Here is a 20,146-nt window from a genome sequence, read left to right as displayed (position 1 = left end):
CCAGGGAGTCTGGCCTTTACTGTTGCTGTTCTTTTCTTTCTTTGCACCCCAAAACAAAGAGTTAGCCATACTGACAAGTCCTCTGTCCCTTAAAGATCTTATAAGGGTAACTTATCAGACAGAACTACCTCTGGCTGCACACACACAGCCAGAGGAAGAGCTGCTCAGTCCTCTCTTATGAAGATGAAGTTAACCTTTATTAGGCACAGATGTGCCAGGCACTTCACATAGAGTATTTCATTTAATACATCAACCCTGCGGGGTTGGTATTAACCTTATTTTGCAGATGGGGAATCCCAGGCTCAATGAGGTTAATTAACTTGCCCAAAGTCATAAGCAAATCAATGTGATTCTAAGGATTCCAAAACCCTTGCTGATTTTACTGGCCATGTTGTTTTCTTGCACTCTGTCTAGGAAGAACAGAACCAGGCATTCCCAGCTGTTGCCTCTTGTCACCTAAAGGCCTGATGGATTCCTTTCCTCTACCAACGTCCTCCAGAGAGTAGATAACACAGTTGGAAGTGCTATCTAGGATGGGGAAGAAATGGATGGAGTTGGGGGCTGTCCCAGAGTTAGGGGGTCACTGCCCAGGAGGGAAAGAGTACAGGGGAATGGTGGCTGGAGCAGGGACATTTAGAGGCCTGAGGTCTTTGGTTCATGCCGAAGCTGCAGCAGACATTTGACTCAGGTGTTAGGCCTCTGGGAGGGTGACATTACCAGGGAATGAACGAATGGCAGAGACTGTGGCTGAGGGTGAAATGTCCAAGATTGTATCGCTGGGTGAGTGGTCAGTGTTCAAGGTGATATCTATGGCCAAGGAAGTGGTATCCGAAGTTGTTCCTGTGGCTGAGTGGTCAGTGCTTGTGGCTGAGGAGGTGGTATCCCCACCTGATGAGGTGGCGTTTGGGGTCTCGGGATGACAGTGCATCCAGTTGTGGGCTATATCTCTGGGATAACCTTTCTCTACTCGAAGCTGCCGATTGAGGCGCCAGTACTGTTTGCCCTTGAAGAAGTAGACACGGCCATCCCGCCAACTCATAGCAGCTGACGGCTGGTCTGGCACTCCTGTAAATAACAGCTTGGTTGGTTTGGGGTAGCGGCTGAAGTCAGTTGGGGCCAGCTCGTCCCATTGCCAGTATTCGGAGCCCTAGGTGTGGGGTGGGCGGGGAGAAGAGAAGGATGAGGAGAGACTTTAGAGACACCCACAGGTCTACCCTCAGCCCACTGCAGCTGCAGAACTCCCTTCAAGAGCAAGTCTTCTTGTGTGAGGGAAGCCCACCCTCCTAAGAAAGGATTTGCCCTTGCTTTGAATTTTATACCTTAAAGAGGAACACCTTTTGGTTGACAGGCCAATAGAGAGCTGCATCCAGGTTGGGTTCCACCCTGTTCAGTTTCTTGGGGAAGCCAGGAGACATCTTGAAATTAACATAGCGCCACACCTTGTCTCCTGAGAGCGTGTAAGGAAAGATCAAGTCACCCCTGTCCTCAGGTGATAGCTTTCGGATCCTCCATTCCACCCTTTCAGAAACTTCTTATCTCTCCATCCCTTTTATGGCTTCTCTGATGGGAGGCCCTCCTCAGTTGACACACTGTAAACCAGCCCCCTTACCCTTAAAGAAGTGAATCCATTGTGTTCGAGGAGAGTACACAGCAGCATCCAGATTTCCTGGGAGCCCCTCCCACAGGGCAGACACTTGGAACAGGGGACCCAGCCCTGAATCTGTCACGGTCCACACGTAGTTTCCCTTGAAGGCATAGGTCTTCCCGCGGGGACCTGAGAGCACAGGTGCAACAAGTCGAAAAGACGGGGGTCAAATAAAGACTCGTGGGTATCTCAGGCAGGCTGATCATTTGCCCTCTTCCCACAGCTTGATGCCTCAAAAATTCATTCAACTTTAAGGAGAAGATTAAGGTCAGAGAAGGCGGACCCAGTGCTCAGCCTCTCCTTTGTTCACAGCAATTCAGCTCTGGTCCACTCAACAAAACAAAAGCCCTGCAGATAGCTGCTCCCCCTTGGGGCTCTCAGCTACTCCAAGTGACTCCCAAGCTGTAGGTCCATGCAGGTATAATTCCCTCTCTAGTAGACATTCCAGTTAAGACTGTTTTCTCCATCTTGCTGTATTTTCCAGATGTGTTTTAGTTTTAGTTGCCCTCATAAGGTGGCAGCCAAGGTAAATGCCTGCCTGGCCCACTTCCATTTGGCTCTGAGCCCTCCCTTCCCATGTCACATGCCTCCTTCCATGGCTACCAACCCCTGCTTGGTGTCTAACCTCCACTGCTCATGCTAAGGTCCCATGTCATTCCCATCTGTCCAGGTCTCAAGGTCAGCGGGCTGCCCCTACTGCCTGCCTATACAGCCTGGAGGGGAAGGGTCTTACCCAGCATCATGGCATCCAGTTCACCACTGCAGGGGTCTGGCATGGGCATGGGTTCTGTGGGCACTTGGGGGACAGTAGGGAGCTCTGTCTCTTCTTCCTCATTCTCTGTCTCTGGGGTCTTCTTGCCTGCAGAGTAACATAATGCTGCTCAGGGTAAGAACTCGGAGTGCTGGCTTCCCTACACTTCTACTGTCAGTTCAGCTCAGAGGCCTCATAGAGAGAGGAAGAGGGAATCCTGGAGAGCTTCCCTTGGTGGGAGGCAAGATCATATTTATATCAGCAGGAAACACGTCTTAGTTCTGAGAGGCACTAGAAAGGGAAAAGGAGGTTTGCTAGAATGCTCATTCTTTGTCCTCAAGAAGGGGTGTGAAGGGAGAGAGGCCTGGAAGGAAGATTAGACCTGGGAGTATCAGAAAAACAGCTCCTGAAAGTGAAGGAGCCTGAAAAACAGAGCAGCTGGAAGAGAAAGAAGCCAAGCCATTTCCTTCCCTGGAGATTAGACCTATCTCTTTAAGCCTGAAGAGATGCTGGTCTTGATCGCTAGGGGAAAGGACTGACCATAGAGAGCCTGGATCCCTGCCACGTCATCCGGGTGCAGCTTGAAGTGGGGTCGGTAGCCAGCGTAGACAGGGGCCATGAGGGCCTGGGTGTATCGAGAGTGCCCAAGCCCCAGGGCATGGCCCAGTTCGTGGGCTGCAATGATGCGCAGGTTCACCCCCCGGTAGGTCCCCTCAGTCCAGAGCTCATCTTCATCAAAGTGCACACTGCCCATCTCTGGGATGTCAGCATGGGCCAGGACCCTCCCTGGACAAAAGCAAAGGTAGATAGGAAGGTAGTCAGAGTCTCCTAGGCTGGAACATCCCCTGCCCATTATAAACTCCAATTACTCCATTCCCTTAAAATTCCCCCATGCACATTCAGTCTCTGGGATGCCTCTCTCGCCTTTCAGATTCCCCTGTCATCACCCAGTTCTCTCAGGGATGCCCATCACGCTGTCCCATTACCTCCCAGCCACTCTGTTCTCTCTGGCCCAGTCCTCTCTGAGGTCTGCCTTGAGCAGAGGAACTTAAACCAAAGAAGGCATAAGCTTTGTAGAAGAGGCTTAGAAAGCCTCAGGGAGGTGACATGCTACTCCCCAAGGGAATGTCAAAAGCTGGTTACAGAGTGTAGGGTGCAGCTGAGCATAGAGGGCAGCCTGAACATTAAGGTTCCAGAGTCACTGACTCAAGGAGACAGAGGTCTGTGAGGTGGGAGCTAAGAGCTGGTGCCTACCAGGTCCGTCAAAGCTATTGGAGCAGTACTGGCTTTGGCGGCCGTGAAAGGAGAGGCGGATGTCAGCCCAGCCAGCCTTCACCTCCCGGAAGGTCAAGGGAGCCACATTGCTCCAGTACTGGAAGGCTCGAAGCAGGGCTGCCCGGGCTGTGTAGGATGGGAGCGTGGAGGGCAGGTTCAAGATGCGGAAGGTCAGGTGCTTCTTTCTCCAGCGGCCTGGTTATTGGACAAGAAAATAGATTAGAAACACACATACTTCTGCCAACCCTGGAAAGCTTCCCGGAGTCTGGGCACTCACTTATCAAAGCTGTGTGACAACCCCTCCAGGCAAATGATGATCAGTTAATCACCATGTGATCAAACATTCAACACTGAGCTGGTCCAGGCTGTCCCAATGCCACCTGTGATACATAGCCGTGCCCCACCCCCAATTCATCCTTCCTTTCCCAGGCTCATTCCTCACCCAGCAACAGGTATTTAAGGGTCTTCTGGTTGAAGGGGTCCTCCAGGCCACAGCGTGGCTGCCTCATACGGGCCCTCGTGGCATCATCCAGCTGACCTGAGACTGGCAGCTCAGATGCTTCCTGAAAAGCTCTTAAAAAGAGAGAGAGGGATGGGTCCAGCAGGGCAGGAGAATCTGGAATGACTGGGAACTGGGGACAGCTCGTTGGCCCCCTGTTGCTCAAGGTGGTGGCTAAGAATAGTGACACATAAACTCTGTAGCTAATGGGATCACTTTAGGATCCAGTCCTCATAAATGGGACTTCCTCTTCTGTTCTGCAGAAAAGGGAGTACTCTAAATTCACCACCCATGCTCAGTCTCTTATTTGGGTAAAGTTCTCCTCCAGTGTAGCCTTCTTCCCTTACTGCAATTTCTAACCTCCTGCTCTGGTGAAGTGTCCTGCCCACTGCTCTGGAGACTCTCCTACCACAACTCCTACCTGAGGGCCTGTCCACCCTCAGCCTTCTCCCCTCCCGGATGCTCTGGGGCAATTTCATCCATCAGGCCCTGCAGGTACTGTGGTTTTTCAAGGGACTGTGAATATACCTGAGAGTAGATAGAAAACTGACCCATTAGATCCAAAATACGAAAAGAGGACTTCAAAATAGAAATAAATAAATGCTGAAATAAATGTCCACAAAAGGCAACATCTGTCAACAACTCAATCCCAACTCAACTCAACTCAGTTTTGCATACAAATTACCCTTTATGTGGGATGTGACCAAATATTAGTATTTTGGATACAATGTGAGCTGGAGCCTCCAAAGGAGTAATTAGGGCCTAAGAAGATCCAGTGACTGTGCCCTTCATCTTTGAATCGCCATCTCACCCCAGGGCCCACCACCCATTCCCTAGATCCCCAACATGGACCTGGGTCAGGCAGATGTGGGCCTGGGGAGTGGAAGGGATGAGGAGAGAGAAAGAAGACCTTGACACCTTGCGACCTTGATCCTGAAGCCATGTGCCTTACGACCTCTCACCTCAGCGCCTCCATGATATCTTCTGGCCTGAAGTCATCAGGTCCTTCTAGAGGCTTCTGTAGGTACCCATATTGCAATAAGTAATCCTATGATGAGTGTAGAGATCAGCAGAATAAAAATGGTGTTAGTAAAGATTCTAAGTGACATAACAGCCCATAGGATAGGAGGGGACAGACTTGAAAGGACTAAAGGAGAGGCATCTTAGGGAAGGAACAAGGGGAAGGAGTGGGAGATGGGTTGGGGTGGATCATGGAGGAAGGGAAAGGCAGGCAGTTGTAGGTCAGAAGGGAAGCTTGGATGGGACTGTGGAGCAGTGCCTCTATCCCTCCCCCAGCCTGGGTCCATATTTCCCAGGGGACTCACCACTGCTTCCTCCTGCTCTCCAGGCTCTAGGGCCCGGCCTGAGACTGTCATGGGGAATAGAAAGCCCAGCCATAGCCCCTGCCAGTTCATGGTCCCACCAGGCAAGAGTTCCAGAGGCTGTCTGTGCCCTCTGCCCTGAGCCTTCTGAGAGCCTGGGGAAGCAGGGCTAGGTGAGGGGCTCTTATCTCCAGTTCTTTTCACTCTCCAGTCTCTGGTCCACTTTATGAAACTCCAGGGGAGGGGAATTGGGGGGAGTGGCAGTAGGTGGTGACTCAGCCCAGAGATGTGTTGCAATTCACCATTAACCCCTGTCCTGCCAGAGAGCAGAAGTCAAGATAAGCCTCCAACCCACTCCCCCAGGGTCCTCTGGTGGAGATAGGAAGATATTTCATATTGTCCTGTGGGTGGTTATCCTGGCAGGATTGGAAGCAGAATATCTGCAGAGACTCAGGATAGGGGCTATGGCCATCCCCTAAAGCTGGACATTCTTGTGCCCCAGGGATCCCGGGGCAGCAACCCCCTCATCTACAACCTTCAGGTCTCCCTGTTAGCTCTAGGATAGGAAAAAAAAAAAAAAACAACTACTAAGAGGTAGGAAGCAGGTTGCTTAGATGCTTGGGTTTCAGGTGAAGGAATGAAGGATGAGATCTCTGTTTCTTCACATCCAAGACCAAGTTGGGAATTGAAACGCTCTGGAAGCCTACTTGTGTCTGCTTTAATAAAAAGTCATCATATCAAGCATTTAATGAATCTGGAATGCATGGGTGAGGCTAAGGGTTAACAAAGACACAAAGAAGTAAATGTCTGGAGCCTACCTGCAGGGAGCTTACAGATATAGGGTGAGTCCAACCCAAATACCTGAAATGCAGGGAATAGGATGCCAGGCAGGAGGTGCCCCATCCAAGGGGTCATGGGGCTATGGGGGGGGGGTTCACTGAGAAGGCAGGCTTTGAGCTGGACTGTGAAGGCTGGCTATGAGTTAGATTGAGTAAAAGAGTCTTAAGGCACAGGGACAGGGCAGGTCTTGAGTAAAAGTACAGAGCTGAGAAATGCCAGCTGTGCTCAGTGACTAGGTTCTGAGGGTCTGCTTCATGCACCAGAGTCCCCAGTGCCCACCCCAGGCTAGCTCAAGGCTTCAGGTGATGCTTAATAAATCTTTGTTAAATGATTGACCAGAGTGGGAGAGTGGCTGGGAGCCAGAGTTTAGAGAGGGTCTTGAATGCTATTTAAGAAAGCAGAGAAAAATTTACATTAAAAAAAAAAAACCCTACTTTGTGTTAGGTGCTTTATATATCATCCCATTTAACTCTCACTATCCTCCTGTGAGGGAGGAATTACTCTGGCCATTTTTTATGAGAGGAAATGGAGACCCAGATAGGGAAACGGTGACTAAGGACATGGAGCTCCTAATTGATTCAAATCCTTCTGCCAACTCCTTAACCCATTCCCCTTCTGTGTGCTACAGCGACTCTTAGAGCTTTGTTCTCTGAGTGGTTGGGAGCCACTGAAGTTTCCACCATCATTTGTGCATCACACAACATTTACATGCTGTTTGAACTCAGGGAAGTAGGGATAGGAGTGGGGGAAAGGGTTACTGAACTCATGTTCTCAGTAGGACCCCAGTTCTGAGCCCTTCCCCACCTCCCCAGGCTTAAAGGCTGACAGGCCACCAGGGAACCCTTCTCACCCCAGGATCGAGGTGGGGGATACCGCTGACTCATATAGCTGCCCTCAATGATGCTGGTCCTCTTGACCCACTCAGCGCTCAACTGGGTAACAATCAAATGACTAAGTCCCAAACGGCCAGTGACAGGCAAGGAAGGACAGAGCCTCTGACTGATGAGTGACAGAAGCCATGACTAAGGCCATGACCAAGGCTGATTCCCCAGGAAAAGAGGGAGCTTGGAAACCATCTCCATTCAGCCTCTTTCCACCCCTCACCCTTCAATCCCTCTTCTTTTGAGAACAGAACATGGGCCAATTGGAAATTATATATATATATATTTTCCGATTGACGTCTTCACTACCTTTTTTTGAATAAAAGTTATCCATTGCTCATTGTAGTAAATTTGGAAAATACCAAAATAAGCAAGGAAGAAAATGAAAACCACCAGTAAATTCTACCCAGAAGAGAACCACTAGTAACATTTTCATGCATTTACTTGAAACTGTCTGTGGCTCTGAGTTCAGCTCCAGCTCTGCCAGCCCAGCTCAGTCCCTGGTGATGGAGTGGGATGAAAGAGAATGATAGGAAGTAGTGAGGACAGTGGGGAAGGGCCAGGAGCTGATGGCGGTGTGGGGAGAGGAGGACACAGGGGAAAGCGGTGGAGTAAGATGAATGTGATAGCACATTACTCCCTCCCCTTAGACACCTCATAAAACAAACAAACAAAAGAAGTGGAGAGGAAGCCTAGGTTTGTTAGTGTGTTAGTGAAAGAGATGGTGTTTATTATAAGAGGTGAAGGATGGGCACTCACTGTCACTCTGGCCTCAGAAGACCCAGGAGATGGAACCACATTCTAGATACAAAGGAGCCAGGGAGAGAGCAGAGTGAAACAGTAAATGCTGCCAAACAGTTTATCTCATTTAAATCTGGACAACAACCTGTGGGCTGCTAGTATCACCTTTCACAGAAGAGGGAACTGAGTCTCGAATAGGTTACTTCAGGTCACACAGCTAGGAAGCAGCAGGGCCTCAGACCCAAGCTATGATCTCCTCGGCCTCCCAAGAGTTTCCGCAGGCACCCAAACAAAACCCCCTAGAGCCAGGAGCTGCAGGCTGGGCATGTGCACAAAGACGGCATGACTAACTGTTCCCCAAACGGCGTCATGACCAGCCCTTCCGCCAGCCCCCTCTCCCTGAACGGGCTGAGCCAGCTCTTTTCCCCACTGAATTCGTCACCTCTCACTGGGGGAGATGTGGGAATGTGTGCAAAGGGTTGGACCTGTGGTCTGCCTGCCCCGAAAAGGGAACTTGGGTCTGACAGCAAGAACTTCTGGGTTCTTTGGCTGGTTTGCTCCTGCCCTGCAAACTGGTTTCCCTTTCTGCTCATAGTTTGTGGCAGAAGAGTTTGTACAGAAATATGTTTAATTGAAATATTTTAAACTGTAGCGGCAGGGAGTAGGTGAGACTCTTGAGAGTACTTTCTAATGATCAGGGGCTACGGGGCTTTGGATGGAGGGCAAAGGTTTGTAGAGGTCTCTCAGCCCAGGAGGAGCCAATCTCTAAACCAGCCCCCAGCCCCTTGGACAGCCATTCATACCGAATAGGGTGGCCTGGAGGGCTGGGCATCCTAGTAAGTAAAGGGCAAGTCTGGGGCCTGAAACTGGAAGCTGGGGGTGAGAAAAACATAACGCATAACCAAGTTAGACACTGGCCTAGACAGCGCTCTTGATGGAGAGAAATATGAGAGAAACATAGTGTTAGCCTCTGGCCTGTTTTCCCCTCAGAGCCCTGGGGGAGTCAGGAGAGAGGGAGATTTTGCTGGCTGGGTGAGACTGAGTTCTCGCCAAGCCGTTACCCTGGAAACCTCTGTTTTAACAGGACACCCCCCCACCTCCACACACACACTCCTTTAATTAGTCATGAGTTCCTAGAAGCCAGATGGGAAAGGAGGGCCAGGACTGCGCACAGCTGGAACCGGTTAGTAACCAGGGAAGTGGGTGGGGTTTGGGGATGGCTCAGGCTCATATTCTGCTCCCAGGTTGCCCTAGACTTCCTCAACCCCCATTATAAACACTTTCCGGTATTCCCTCCCACCCACTGCTCCTTAACACGCATCCACTCGCTTGGGACTAGCCTGAACTGGCTCAGGTGAGAGTACGTCAGACCCAAATTCTTTAATTCTTCGTTTCCTGTCAAGTACTGGGGAGACCAAGATTAGCTCCCCTTCTCCAATTCACAAAAAAAGGTGTTATCCCACAGGACTCCCCGGGAGATGCTTGAGGTCCCATCACCCAGTGCCAGTGCCCAAGGGATGCACAAGTTCTAGCCTCTGGAATAAAGAGGGGAGCAGAGGAATAAGGAGTTTAAGATGACAGGGAAATGATGGTAACACAAAAGATTTTTGCTCCAGAAACAAAGAATTTTTGCTCCTTCTGGGAACAGCAACCTTTTTCTTAGCAAAACCCAAATGGATCTTTATTGCTTTTCCCAAGCAAAGTAGGATGTAGGGGAGCACTGTGGCCTCCTGTCCTCATCCTGTGACCCCAGGAAACTGATCTGTCCTAGTGTTTGGGGACAGTCATGGGCCTGGAAAATCCACATTTGGCTGCCTTTACTGTTGGCAAAAGTGTTTGATAGGGGGTTGGCAAGGGAAGGAGCTCAGCACTGCCTTCCCCTTTTGAACTGGATGGGGGAAGGAGACCTTGGGAAAGACCCAAGTTTCTCTGTTTTCTGTCAGGCCAGCAGTGGAGGAGAGGGCGGTTGGGGTGAGAAGGCTGCCCTGATGAGGGTGGGGGAGGCAGGCAGGGAGAGGGTTCTCCTCGGCATCCTCTGTTTTGCCCCTATTAAGAAAGATAGTGGATGTTCACCAGTTTAGTTTTATTTTTGTTTCTTGGTGAATTTATTCATTTGACGATGGAGGAAGCGTTGATACTATACAAGCATATTGTGCACAGAGTGAGGAAGAAAGAGCAACAGGATTTTAAAGTGACAGAGGGGCACAATTCCAGTTTGAGTTGGAGCCCCGTGCCACTTCGGCATAATGAGCGCTCCCCTTCAGCTGTGGAAGAAGATTTTGAAAGGGGAAATAAGAAAAGACAGCTGAGAAAGAAGACCATTAAGAATATGAAAACAAATATATGTATGGCTGAAACATTATGCTGTACACCAGAAACTGACACATTATAACTGACTGTACTTCAATTTAAAAAAAAAAAAAAGACCATGAATCCTAAGGAAGACTGTGTTCTCAGATTTTTTATCCAGAAGCTATTCATAACTATGTGTGCTTGCCTCTTGTCTATTTTTATAAGCCCCTTGTGTGTGTGTGTGTGTCTGTGTGCCTGTGTGTGCACATGCATGTGTTATTACAGGAGTGACGCTTCCCTATTATAAACAATTGAGCTGATATATAACTGTTTACCTACTTCCAAAAAGGAAGCCAGATATTGATAGAATAGAAGCACACTGGGGGGAAAGATTTGAGGGTCTTTGAAAACCAAAGGCTGGAAAAATATCCAGTTGATCACTCACCACAAAGCAAGTCTGGCCACTGACCAGAGGTAGCCATGGTGATCAATAAGATCAGAAAGAACTGATTGACAAAATGTTGGCCTCTATTATGAGGCCAGTGGTGGTGGCCAGAGGCAAAAATAGAGTAAAAGAGAAGCAAGAGAAAAGGGCAATCCGGTTGTGGAGCTGAAGGAGCATGTGAAACCAAACCTGGCTTAGATTACGGTCATATATAGAGGGCAAATGGAAAGAGCTGTTTTTATGACCAGACAAATGTAAGAATGAGTATTGCAGGGGAGGGGATAGCTCAGTGGTAGAGTGCATACTTAGCATGCACGAGGTCCTGGGTTCAATCCCCAGTACCTCTATTTAAAAAAAAAAGGATGAGTGTTGGCAAAAGTTGTATTCATCTGTCACTCATTACCTTACTTATTGAATTTATCAATGCTTCAACTTTTCTGCAAGTATTTCCCAAGTAGATTATAAAAATATATATGAAGAGTGTAGAGGTGTAGGTACATAACTGTGGTGGTTACACCTTCAGGGTATTTGTCCATCTCACAATGATGACCCCTTCTCTGCCCTCCTTCCACAGGGTCAGGGGGTGGCTTCCAGCAGCCATGTTTATCCTCCGTAAAACTAAGTATAGAATTCGATATTGACAGGTTTTCTTTTTCCCTTAGAGTGCTTTAAACTGTCTTCTGATCTCCACAGTTTCTGGTGAGAAATCCATGATGACTCAAATTATTTTTTCCCCTGTGTTGTTTTTCTCAAACTGCTTTCAAAATTGGTTCTACTTTTTGGTTTTCAACAGTTTGAGTATGATGTACTTAAATGTGGTTTGCTAAGCTTCTTTTTTTTTTTTTTTACTGTATTTTATTTTATTTTTAATGAAGTGTAGTTGATTTACAATATTATATAAGTTTCAGGTGTACAACATGATTTACAAATTTTAAAGGTTATACTCCATTTACAGATATTTTAAAATATAAGCTATATTCCCTGTGTGTACAATATACCCTGTAACTTATTTATTTTATACAAAGTATTTTGTATCTCTTAATCCCCTACCCCTATTTTGCCCCTCCACCTTTACCTTTCTTCACTTATAATCACTAATTTGTTTTCTGTATTGGTAAGTCTGCTTCTTTTTTTTCCTATATTCAATAGTTGGTTTTATTTTTAATTCCACATATTAAGTGGTAAAGAGTATTTGTCTTTCTCCGTCTCACTTATTTCACTAGAAATAATATCCTTCAAGTCTATCCATGTTGTTGCAAATGGCAAAATTTTCATTCTTTTTGATGGCTGAGGAGTATTTCATTGTATAAGTACACCACATCTTTTTTATCCGTTCGTCTGTTGATGGACACTTCGGTTACTTCCACATCTTGGCTATTGTGAATAGTGCTGCTATGAACATTGGGGTGCATATATCTTTTCAAATTAATGTTTTTATTTTCTTCAGATATATACCCAGGAGTAGAATTGCTGGATCATATGTTAGTTCTATTTTTAGTTTTTTGAGAAACCTCCATAACGTTTTGCATGGTGACTTCACTAATTTACATTCCCACCAACAGTTGCTGAGTTTCTTTGATCTGAAAATTTGTGTTTTTCACCAAGTTTGGGAAGTCTTCAAACATTATTTTGTTAAAGAGTTGTTTGCTCCATTCCCTTTCCTCTCTTTCTGTGACTCCAATTACATACATGTATATTAGATTTCTGAATTTCTGTTCACAGTTTTCAATCTTTTTTCCTCTGTATTCTTCAGACTGGATTCTTTCTATTATCTATCTTTAAGTTTACTGACTTTTTCCTATATCCAAATGTCTATTAAGCCCATTTAGTGATTTTTAAATTTCAAATACTGTATTTTTCAGTTCTAGAGTTTTCATTTGCTTCTTTTTTTATAGTTTCTGTTCTTCTGCTGAGATTTTCTATTTTCCCACTTATGGTGAGCACAGTTTTCTTTACTTCATTCAGAATTGTTAACAAATTCAGGCTTTAAAGTCCATGCCTGATAATTCTGATAAATGGGTTATTGTATGAGTCTGCGTCCAACCAGGAAAGAGAAACTACGTGGTAATTTAAACAAGAAAAGTTTACACACACACACAAAAGCAAAGAATAAGTGTGCAAAAAAAGAGAGAGAGAGAGAAAGTTTAACATGCTAAATGGCAGGCAAGAAGCCGTGGTGCCACACCAATAGGACCTTCTGGAAATACACCCTATAAGGTGTCAAGGAAAGCTGTTCATAGGAAGACGCCCCGCCTTTCACTATAAAACCTCCTGAGGGTGAGGGGTTACCATGGAAAGCTGTTGGCTTCTGGGTGCTGCCAGTCCCCACGCACTGGAGAAGCCACACATTGCAGGAGCTTGCTGAGTGAGCACATCAGAATTAGGAAGCAAATATACACAAAATGTTATGATAACTCACAGAGAAAAAAATGTGACAATGAGTGTGTATGTGTCCATGAATGACTGAAAAATTGTGCTGAACACTGGAATTTGACACAACATTGTAAAATGATTATAAATCAATAAAAAATGTTTAAAAAAAAAAAGAATTAGGAAGCGAAAGACGTTTCTCTAGTGATGTTTCTCCAGCACCTTCTACTGACAAAACTTCAGTGCCCACTGGCAAAGATTTTCCAAAGGGCCCCCATCCATTTTTATGGAGCAGGCAAACAGGTGAATTTGGAGCTGAGAGGCAATAAATCAATAACCAGCAAGGTCATTTTAGGGTTGAGCTCTGTTGATTATCTTTTCCTTTGAGAATTATTCACATTTTCCTGATTTTCTGTGTGCATATTGTAGATTTTTGGATTGTATCCAAGACATTGTGACATGGTGTGGGGACTGTTTTCTGTTATGTTCCTCTACAGAGTGTTATTGTTTCTGAGCAGACCATTAACTGGATTAGAAATCAAACTACAAATTCTGTCTCACCTGTGGTGGTTGATAGGTCAGATCTCAGATTATTTTAGCCTTAACTGCAAGCTGCTTTGAGTCCGCCACAAGCAGAGATCGTCCAGACACGTGGGTAATGTTTATAAACAGATATGGGGGCCCCACTTTCTGATTTTTCTCCTTCCTGTGATTACATCCTCACTGTCCCATGGCTACGGTTGCCCTGGGCTCTGAACTCTGGTTCTTCAGGCCAGATAAAGGTGGGTTTTCTATCAAAGTTTTAGCTGTCACATGCCACACTATGACTGTGGTCTGCCCTCAGGCTAACATTGCAAAACTGAGAAAATCGTTCTTGACTAATCCCTTTTTCCAAGTTTTGACTCTCTTCTAAAATATACCTGCTTTGGTTCCTCCTCCAGAGCTTTCAGGTGGTTGTTTTGTATTGCGTCCTGAGTTTATAATTGTTATCTGCAGAAATGTAGGACTGTTAGAGGTTTACTTCACTGTTCTGGAAGAAGAAGCCCCTAGACTCATGTTATTATTAGTAGTAAAAAAAAAATTGTTCGTTAAGAATTAAGCTACAGTGGTGATTATTTTATAATGTATATAGTACCATGGAATAGCTATGTTGTGCACCTGGAACTAACATAGTGTTGTAGGTCAATTATAATTCAATTTTTTTAAAAAAGAATTAAGCTATAAACACCAACATATAATGAATAATAACAGAGCTAGGCAAAGCCTCCAATTAAAGAAATAGAATAGTTCCCAGCAAGATGAAAGACAGAAAGACAGGAAGAAAGACGAAAGAAAGAAAGACAGACAGAAAGAAAGGCAAGCAAAGAAAGAGAGAGGAAAGAAGGGAGGGAGAAAAGGAGGAAGGAAGGAAAGAAGGAAGAAAAGAAAAACTAGGCAAATCAAAAGGAGTTTTGTTAGTCATGGAGACATCAAAAGGCAGAGTCAGAGAAGCAAACACTGGCAACGGCCATCCAAGCACTGTATTGAGAAAATGAATCTTAGCAATGGACTTTAGTATTCAGCATATTTGACACGACCATCCCTACTGTGAAAGTAAATGCATCACACAATGTAGTCTGGTAACTTCAGTCTTTCTAGTATAATTGACTTTTCATGTCCCAATTTCCATCCTGTAGAAGCTGAAAAATGTGCCTCCTAAATAAGATATCCATCTCTGAATCCCTGGAATTTATACATAATACCTTATATGGCCAAAAAAAAAAAAAAGTGAGGGAGGTCTTTGCAGATGTGGTTAAATTAAGGATTTTGGGATGAGGAGATTATTTTGGATTATCTGAGTGGGTACTAAATGCAATCACATGTATCCTTATAAAGCAGAGAGAGGGAGATTTTACATACAAAGAGGAGAAGATAGTGTGAAGATGGAGGCAGAGATTGGAGTGAAACTGTCACAAGCCAAGGAATACTGGCAAACACCAGAAGCTGGAAAAGGCCAGGAATGGAGTCTCCCCTAGAGTCTCTGAGGGCACTGTTGTTTTGCTGTTACCTTTATTTTGATCCAGTGATACTGATTTTGGACTTCTGGGATCCAGAACTGTGAAAGAAAAAGGTTTTGCTGTTTTCAGCCACCATGTTTGTGTAATCTGCTAGAACAGTCGTGGGAAACATGTGTGTTCACCAAGTGACCTTATGAATATAGTTTGGTGAACCAAATTAGGAGCAATGTTTGTGGGAAGTTGGAGTGCTGGTTGTGCTGGCCCAAATATTCTGTTTCCCATGGCAGGTGTAGTATGTGTAAATTGATAACTTGACATTGTAGTTTATAAATTCTGGTTTATATATCAGTCTTATGAGCTTGACTAATATGAATCTGACCCGAAGATCTACTATTTGTGCTGACAAAACCAGATGTCTGTCTCTGTAGGGATATTTGCAAGATCCTGGCCATAGTAAACACACACGAAACTAAATACTATATTGTTGAAGTCTCTTGAGAAATATATCTGGCATCTCCTGGTTATTCCATGATGTGATCATCAGTTCTCTACTTCTAAACTTCATTAATAATAACTTAATCATAGAACTTACAGTTTAAAAGCGACTTCATATTTATTATCTCATTTAATTTTGATAATAATGCTGTGGACTAGGTTTTATCATCATTCTTATTTTTATAGTTGAGGAAAGCAACATTCAAGAAGGCTAAGAGTTTTGCCCATGGCAAGTGGAACTGAGATTTGAACTCAGATTTTCTGACGCTGAACCCTAGGGACTAGATTCAACCAACAGACATTTGTATTATGTTTCATTATATGCTAGGTACTAAAAACCAGGAATTCAGATATGAATAAGACCAGCCTTATTTCCACTGCCATGAGGAGCTCCCAACCTAGTAGGAATAAGTATGCAAAGTGTAAAAATGTTTAGAGCAAGGGCGAAAACAAGTAGCGCAGAAAAACTAACCTTACATTGTGCATAAGGAACTATAATTCACTGAATTTGCTTTGTATTTGAGAGTTTTAGAATTGTTACAGCCTGCACATTATTGTCTGGGATGTTATTGCTAGATAAGATGCCATTTTTACAATCCAGTTAAAACAAGCTTGCCACCCAGAGGAGGAACTCTAGGCAGAGGGATTCGTGTTAAACAAAACCACACTTATAATTAATTCTATGCGTGTCTACGTTAGATTTTTGATGAATATAGAAGTAGTTTACATAGTGTTGTCCTTCCCAATAATCTCCTTCATTTCTAAATCCTGGGTTAAACAATTTACTCAAATATCATTAACCTTAGAAATACCTATACTCAAGAGGACCCATCCCTTCCTCTAGAGCAGTCTTGATGCCTGGGTCAGACTAGCCCCTGCTGAGTGTGCTAACCTAAGTCATACAGATTTTTAATGAAGTGGTGCTGAAATAAGCAAAATCCCTGATTTTTGGTAGTGCCTGGTAAGCTAGTCTCACATATGTTCAGCAGGAGAGGTAAGCATGATTCATAACTAACTTTAATACATGGATCTATGTGATAAGTACCATGAGAGACATATAAGAGGCTATAGAATTTGAAAAAGAAAAGAACTATTCTTAGTTGGGAGATTCTGAGAACAGTTCACAAATGAGTAGCTTCTCAGCTGACTTAGGTTAGCACACTCAGCAGCTGAAAAAAATGTAATAAACTTCATTTTTTAGTTTATTAAAAATAGTACATAATTTATGATAATAATTGTAGAACATAAAAATTATATAAAAGAAAAATCATCTATAATCCTACTACCCGGAAACCCAGTGGTGGTTACCGCTAACATTTTTCAGTATTTCCTCTTAGTCTTTTCATGTAATTAAGTGTCCTTCTTAAATCTTTTCAAGATTTCTTTTTAAGAGACTGTAAGAAATAAAAAATACCATTGTATAATCTTAACAGGAAATTAGACAATGCAATTGAAAGACTTGAAGGCATAGAAATAAAAACTATCTAAACTGAAGCATAAAAAGAAAAGAAAGCTAGGAGGAAAAATGAACAGAGCCTTAGCAAACGATTAGACATTATCAACTACTCTACCATACATGTAATTTGGAGTAGTGGAAAACAGGAGGAACAGGAAAGAATATTTGAAGAAATTATGGCAAAAAATTTACCAGATTTATGGAAAAAATACCAACACACCTATATCCAAAAAGTTTGGTGAACCATGAGCAGGAAAAACACAAAGAAAACTATAGCAAGACACAGCATTAATCAAATTGCTGAAAACCAATAATAAAAAGGACATTTGAAAAGAAGCCAGAGAAAAAGATCATTACATACATGGAAGCAAAGATAAAAATAACTATTAACTTCTCATCAGAAACAATGTAAAACAGAAAACAATGGAATGACACCTTTAAAGTGCTAAATGAAAAAAGTGTCAATCTAGAATTATATACCCAGAGAAAATAACCATCAAAAATGAAGACCGAAAAAAAAGAGATTTTAGAGGAGGAGAGTATAGCTGAGTGGTAGAGTGCATGCTTAGCATGCGCAAGGTCCTGGGCTCAATTCTGAGAACCTCTGTTTAAATGAATGAATGAATGAATGAATGAATGAATCTAATTCTCCCCCTCACAAAAAAAGAAAGAAATTTTAAGACAAACAAATGTTGCAAAAAATGTGTCATTAGCATTACAAGAAGTATTAAAGGAGGTTCTTCAGATTGAAGAAAAGTGATACCAAGTGGAAACTGAGATCTACACAACAGAATTAAGGGCATGGAAATAGCAAACATGTGGGTAAAGATAAAAGACATTTTTAAAATTCTTTAAAATATGGAAACAAATATACATATGTATATGCATGACTGGGATATTGTGCTATATACCAGAAACTGACATTTTGTACTTCAATTTTTTTTAATTATTTAAAAAAATCATCAACTCTGTAAGACAAAAGTAGTCATTATATATAATGAATATACTTTATGTAGAAGTTAAATATATGACAACAATAGTAAAAAGGATGGGAGAAAGGAAAATGGAAGTATACCTTTGTGAAGTTTTGACATTACACGTGAAGCCATATAATATTATTCGAAGGTAGACTGTGATAAATTAAAGATGTATATGGTAAACCCTGGAGCAACTACTGAAAAAATATATAATTAATAATAGAAGATTATCACTAAAATAAAATACTAAAAATACTCAATCCAAGGTCAGCAGGAAAAATGGAGCAAAAACAGATAGGACAAGTAGAAAAAAAATAGCATGATGGTTGAGCATTAAACCCAACCATATCAATTGGAATTGTCTATTTATGGAAACTGCCTATTTTTCTGTTGGAGAGTTTGTCTTTTCTTGTTGATTTGCAAGAGCTCTTTATATAATCAAATATAAGTCCTTTGTCATATATGTTTTCTGCCTTTAACATTATGCTCAGGAAAACTTTCCTCTCCCAAAACAGGTAGTGTTTCGACAAGGAAGATGAAACTAGTATAAATTTAAACACTGAGGTAGAAAATCATAAGCTACATTTAGGAAATTAATATTGATTAGGTGTGTTTGGCTATAAAAAGCACGTAAGGGAATCACAGAATATAAAGTAGAAAGAGTAATTCAAGACCAAAACTTTGAGCGCTGTCTTAGTCTATTCAGGCTGCTATAACAAAGACTTATAAATAACAGAAATGCATTACTCCCAATGGGGAAGGACTATATAGGGGTAAGGGATTAAGAGGTACAAACTACTATATATAAAATAAGGGGGGAGGGTATAGCTCAAGTGAAGGAGCGCCTGCTTAGCATGCACAAGGTCCTGGGTTCAATCCCCAGTACCCCCTCAAAAAAAAAATAAATAAATAAACCGAATTACTCCTCTCAAAAAAATAAAAATAAAAATAAATAAACTACAAAGTTTGATTATACAGCACAGGAAATACAGCCAATAGTTTATAATAACTATAAATGGAATACAACTTTTAAAAACTGTGAGTCACTATGTTGTACACTTGAAGCTTATATAATGTTGTAAATCAACTATAAACCTAGAAAAAAAGAAAAAAATTTATTACTCACACTTCTAGAGGCTAGAAGTCTGAGATCAGGGTGCCAGCATGGTCAAGTGAGGGCTCTATTCCAGGTCTCAGATTTCTCTCCTCACGTAGTGGAAGGGGCTCAGGAGTTCTGTGGGTCTCTCTCTCTTTTTTTTTTTTTAATTAATTAATTAATTATTTTTTTGGTGGGGAGAGGTAATTATGTTTACTTATTTAGTCATTCTTAGATGAAGTACTGGAGATTGAACCCAGGACCCCATGCGTGCTAAGAGCGCACTCTACCATTTGAACTATACGCTCCCCGCTGTGGGTCTCTTTTATAAAAGTATCAATCCTCTACATGAGGGCCCCACCCTCATGACCTAATCACCTCCCAAGGGCCCCACCTACTAATACACTTTAGGGGTTAGGATTTCAACGTATGAATCTGGGGGGACATAAACATTCAGACCCAAGCAACTGCCTTTGGTAGACCAAAGGGAACCCATTAAATGTTTGGTGAAATGATACCATCAACAATGGGCTTAAGGGAGGTAAATCTTGTTGAAGATCAAAGTGTGTGGGACTGACTGGGGAAGTGGGTTGTGGAGAGAGATTTAAATTGGAGAACAGTTAGTGTGCTTTTGCAGTAGTTCAGATGAGAAATGACTAAGAGAGCAACCCAGACAATGAATAAGGATAAAAACTACATGATTACTATAAAAATCAACAGCCTCAGGCTTCTTTCAGTGCTTGGTTTTAGATAAATTGAATCTGAAGCACCAACATCCAAATAGGAGATACTGGATAGGCAGGTTTTAGAGATGCCTGGGCTAGAGAAAGATTGGGAGTTACTAGCACTGAAATCACAAGAGTAAATGAAGAACCTTGTGGATTTCTAGAATGTTGGAGGGCTCCTACTCGTCCTTCCAGACTCAGCCTTAATCTAGGTGTCGTCTTGTCTGTGGAGCCTTTCCTGATCACCACCTGCCCCACCCCACAGCTGACTTAGGGGTCCCCTCTTGGCCTCCACGGCAACCTGGTTATGCCCCTAGTAGAGTATCTTTCATACTTTAT

At 43.4% G+C, this 20,146-nt stretch overlaps 1 protein-coding gene across 1 annotated transcript; it reads right to left on the bottom strand.

Annotated features, from left to right (window-relative positions):
- Position 1: 1 nt before the first annotated feature.
- Positions 2 to 5,710, bottom strand: MMP19 (matrix metallopeptidase 19). The gene is made up of 9 exons (XM_010976900.3): positions 5,496 to 5,710; positions 5,133 to 5,218; positions 4,114 to 4,244; positions 3,651 to 3,866; positions 2,937 to 3,182; positions 2,379 to 2,504; positions 1,610 to 1,774; positions 1,320 to 1,447; positions 2 to 1,147 (listed from the first exon to the last, which is right to left on the bottom strand). The coding sequence occupies exons 1-9, from the start codon at positions 5,583 to 5,585 to the stop codon at positions 692 to 694; spliced, it is 1,644 nt and encodes a 547-aa protein (XP_010975202.1). The 5' UTR covers positions 5,586 to 5,710; the 3' UTR covers positions 2 to 691.
- Between the last annotated feature and the right edge of the window lie 14,436 nt (positions 5,711 to 20,146).

This window comes from Camelus dromedarius, chromosome 11 (genome assembly GCF_036321535.1).
Source record: "Camelus dromedarius isolate mCamDro1 chromosome 11, mCamDro1.pat, whole genome shotgun sequence".
NCBI lineage: Eukaryota > Metazoa > Chordata > Mammalia > Artiodactyla > Camelidae > Camelus > Camelus dromedarius.
Note: the sequence above shows the minus strand (reverse complement) of the source record. Positions and strands in the feature narration are given on the sequence as shown.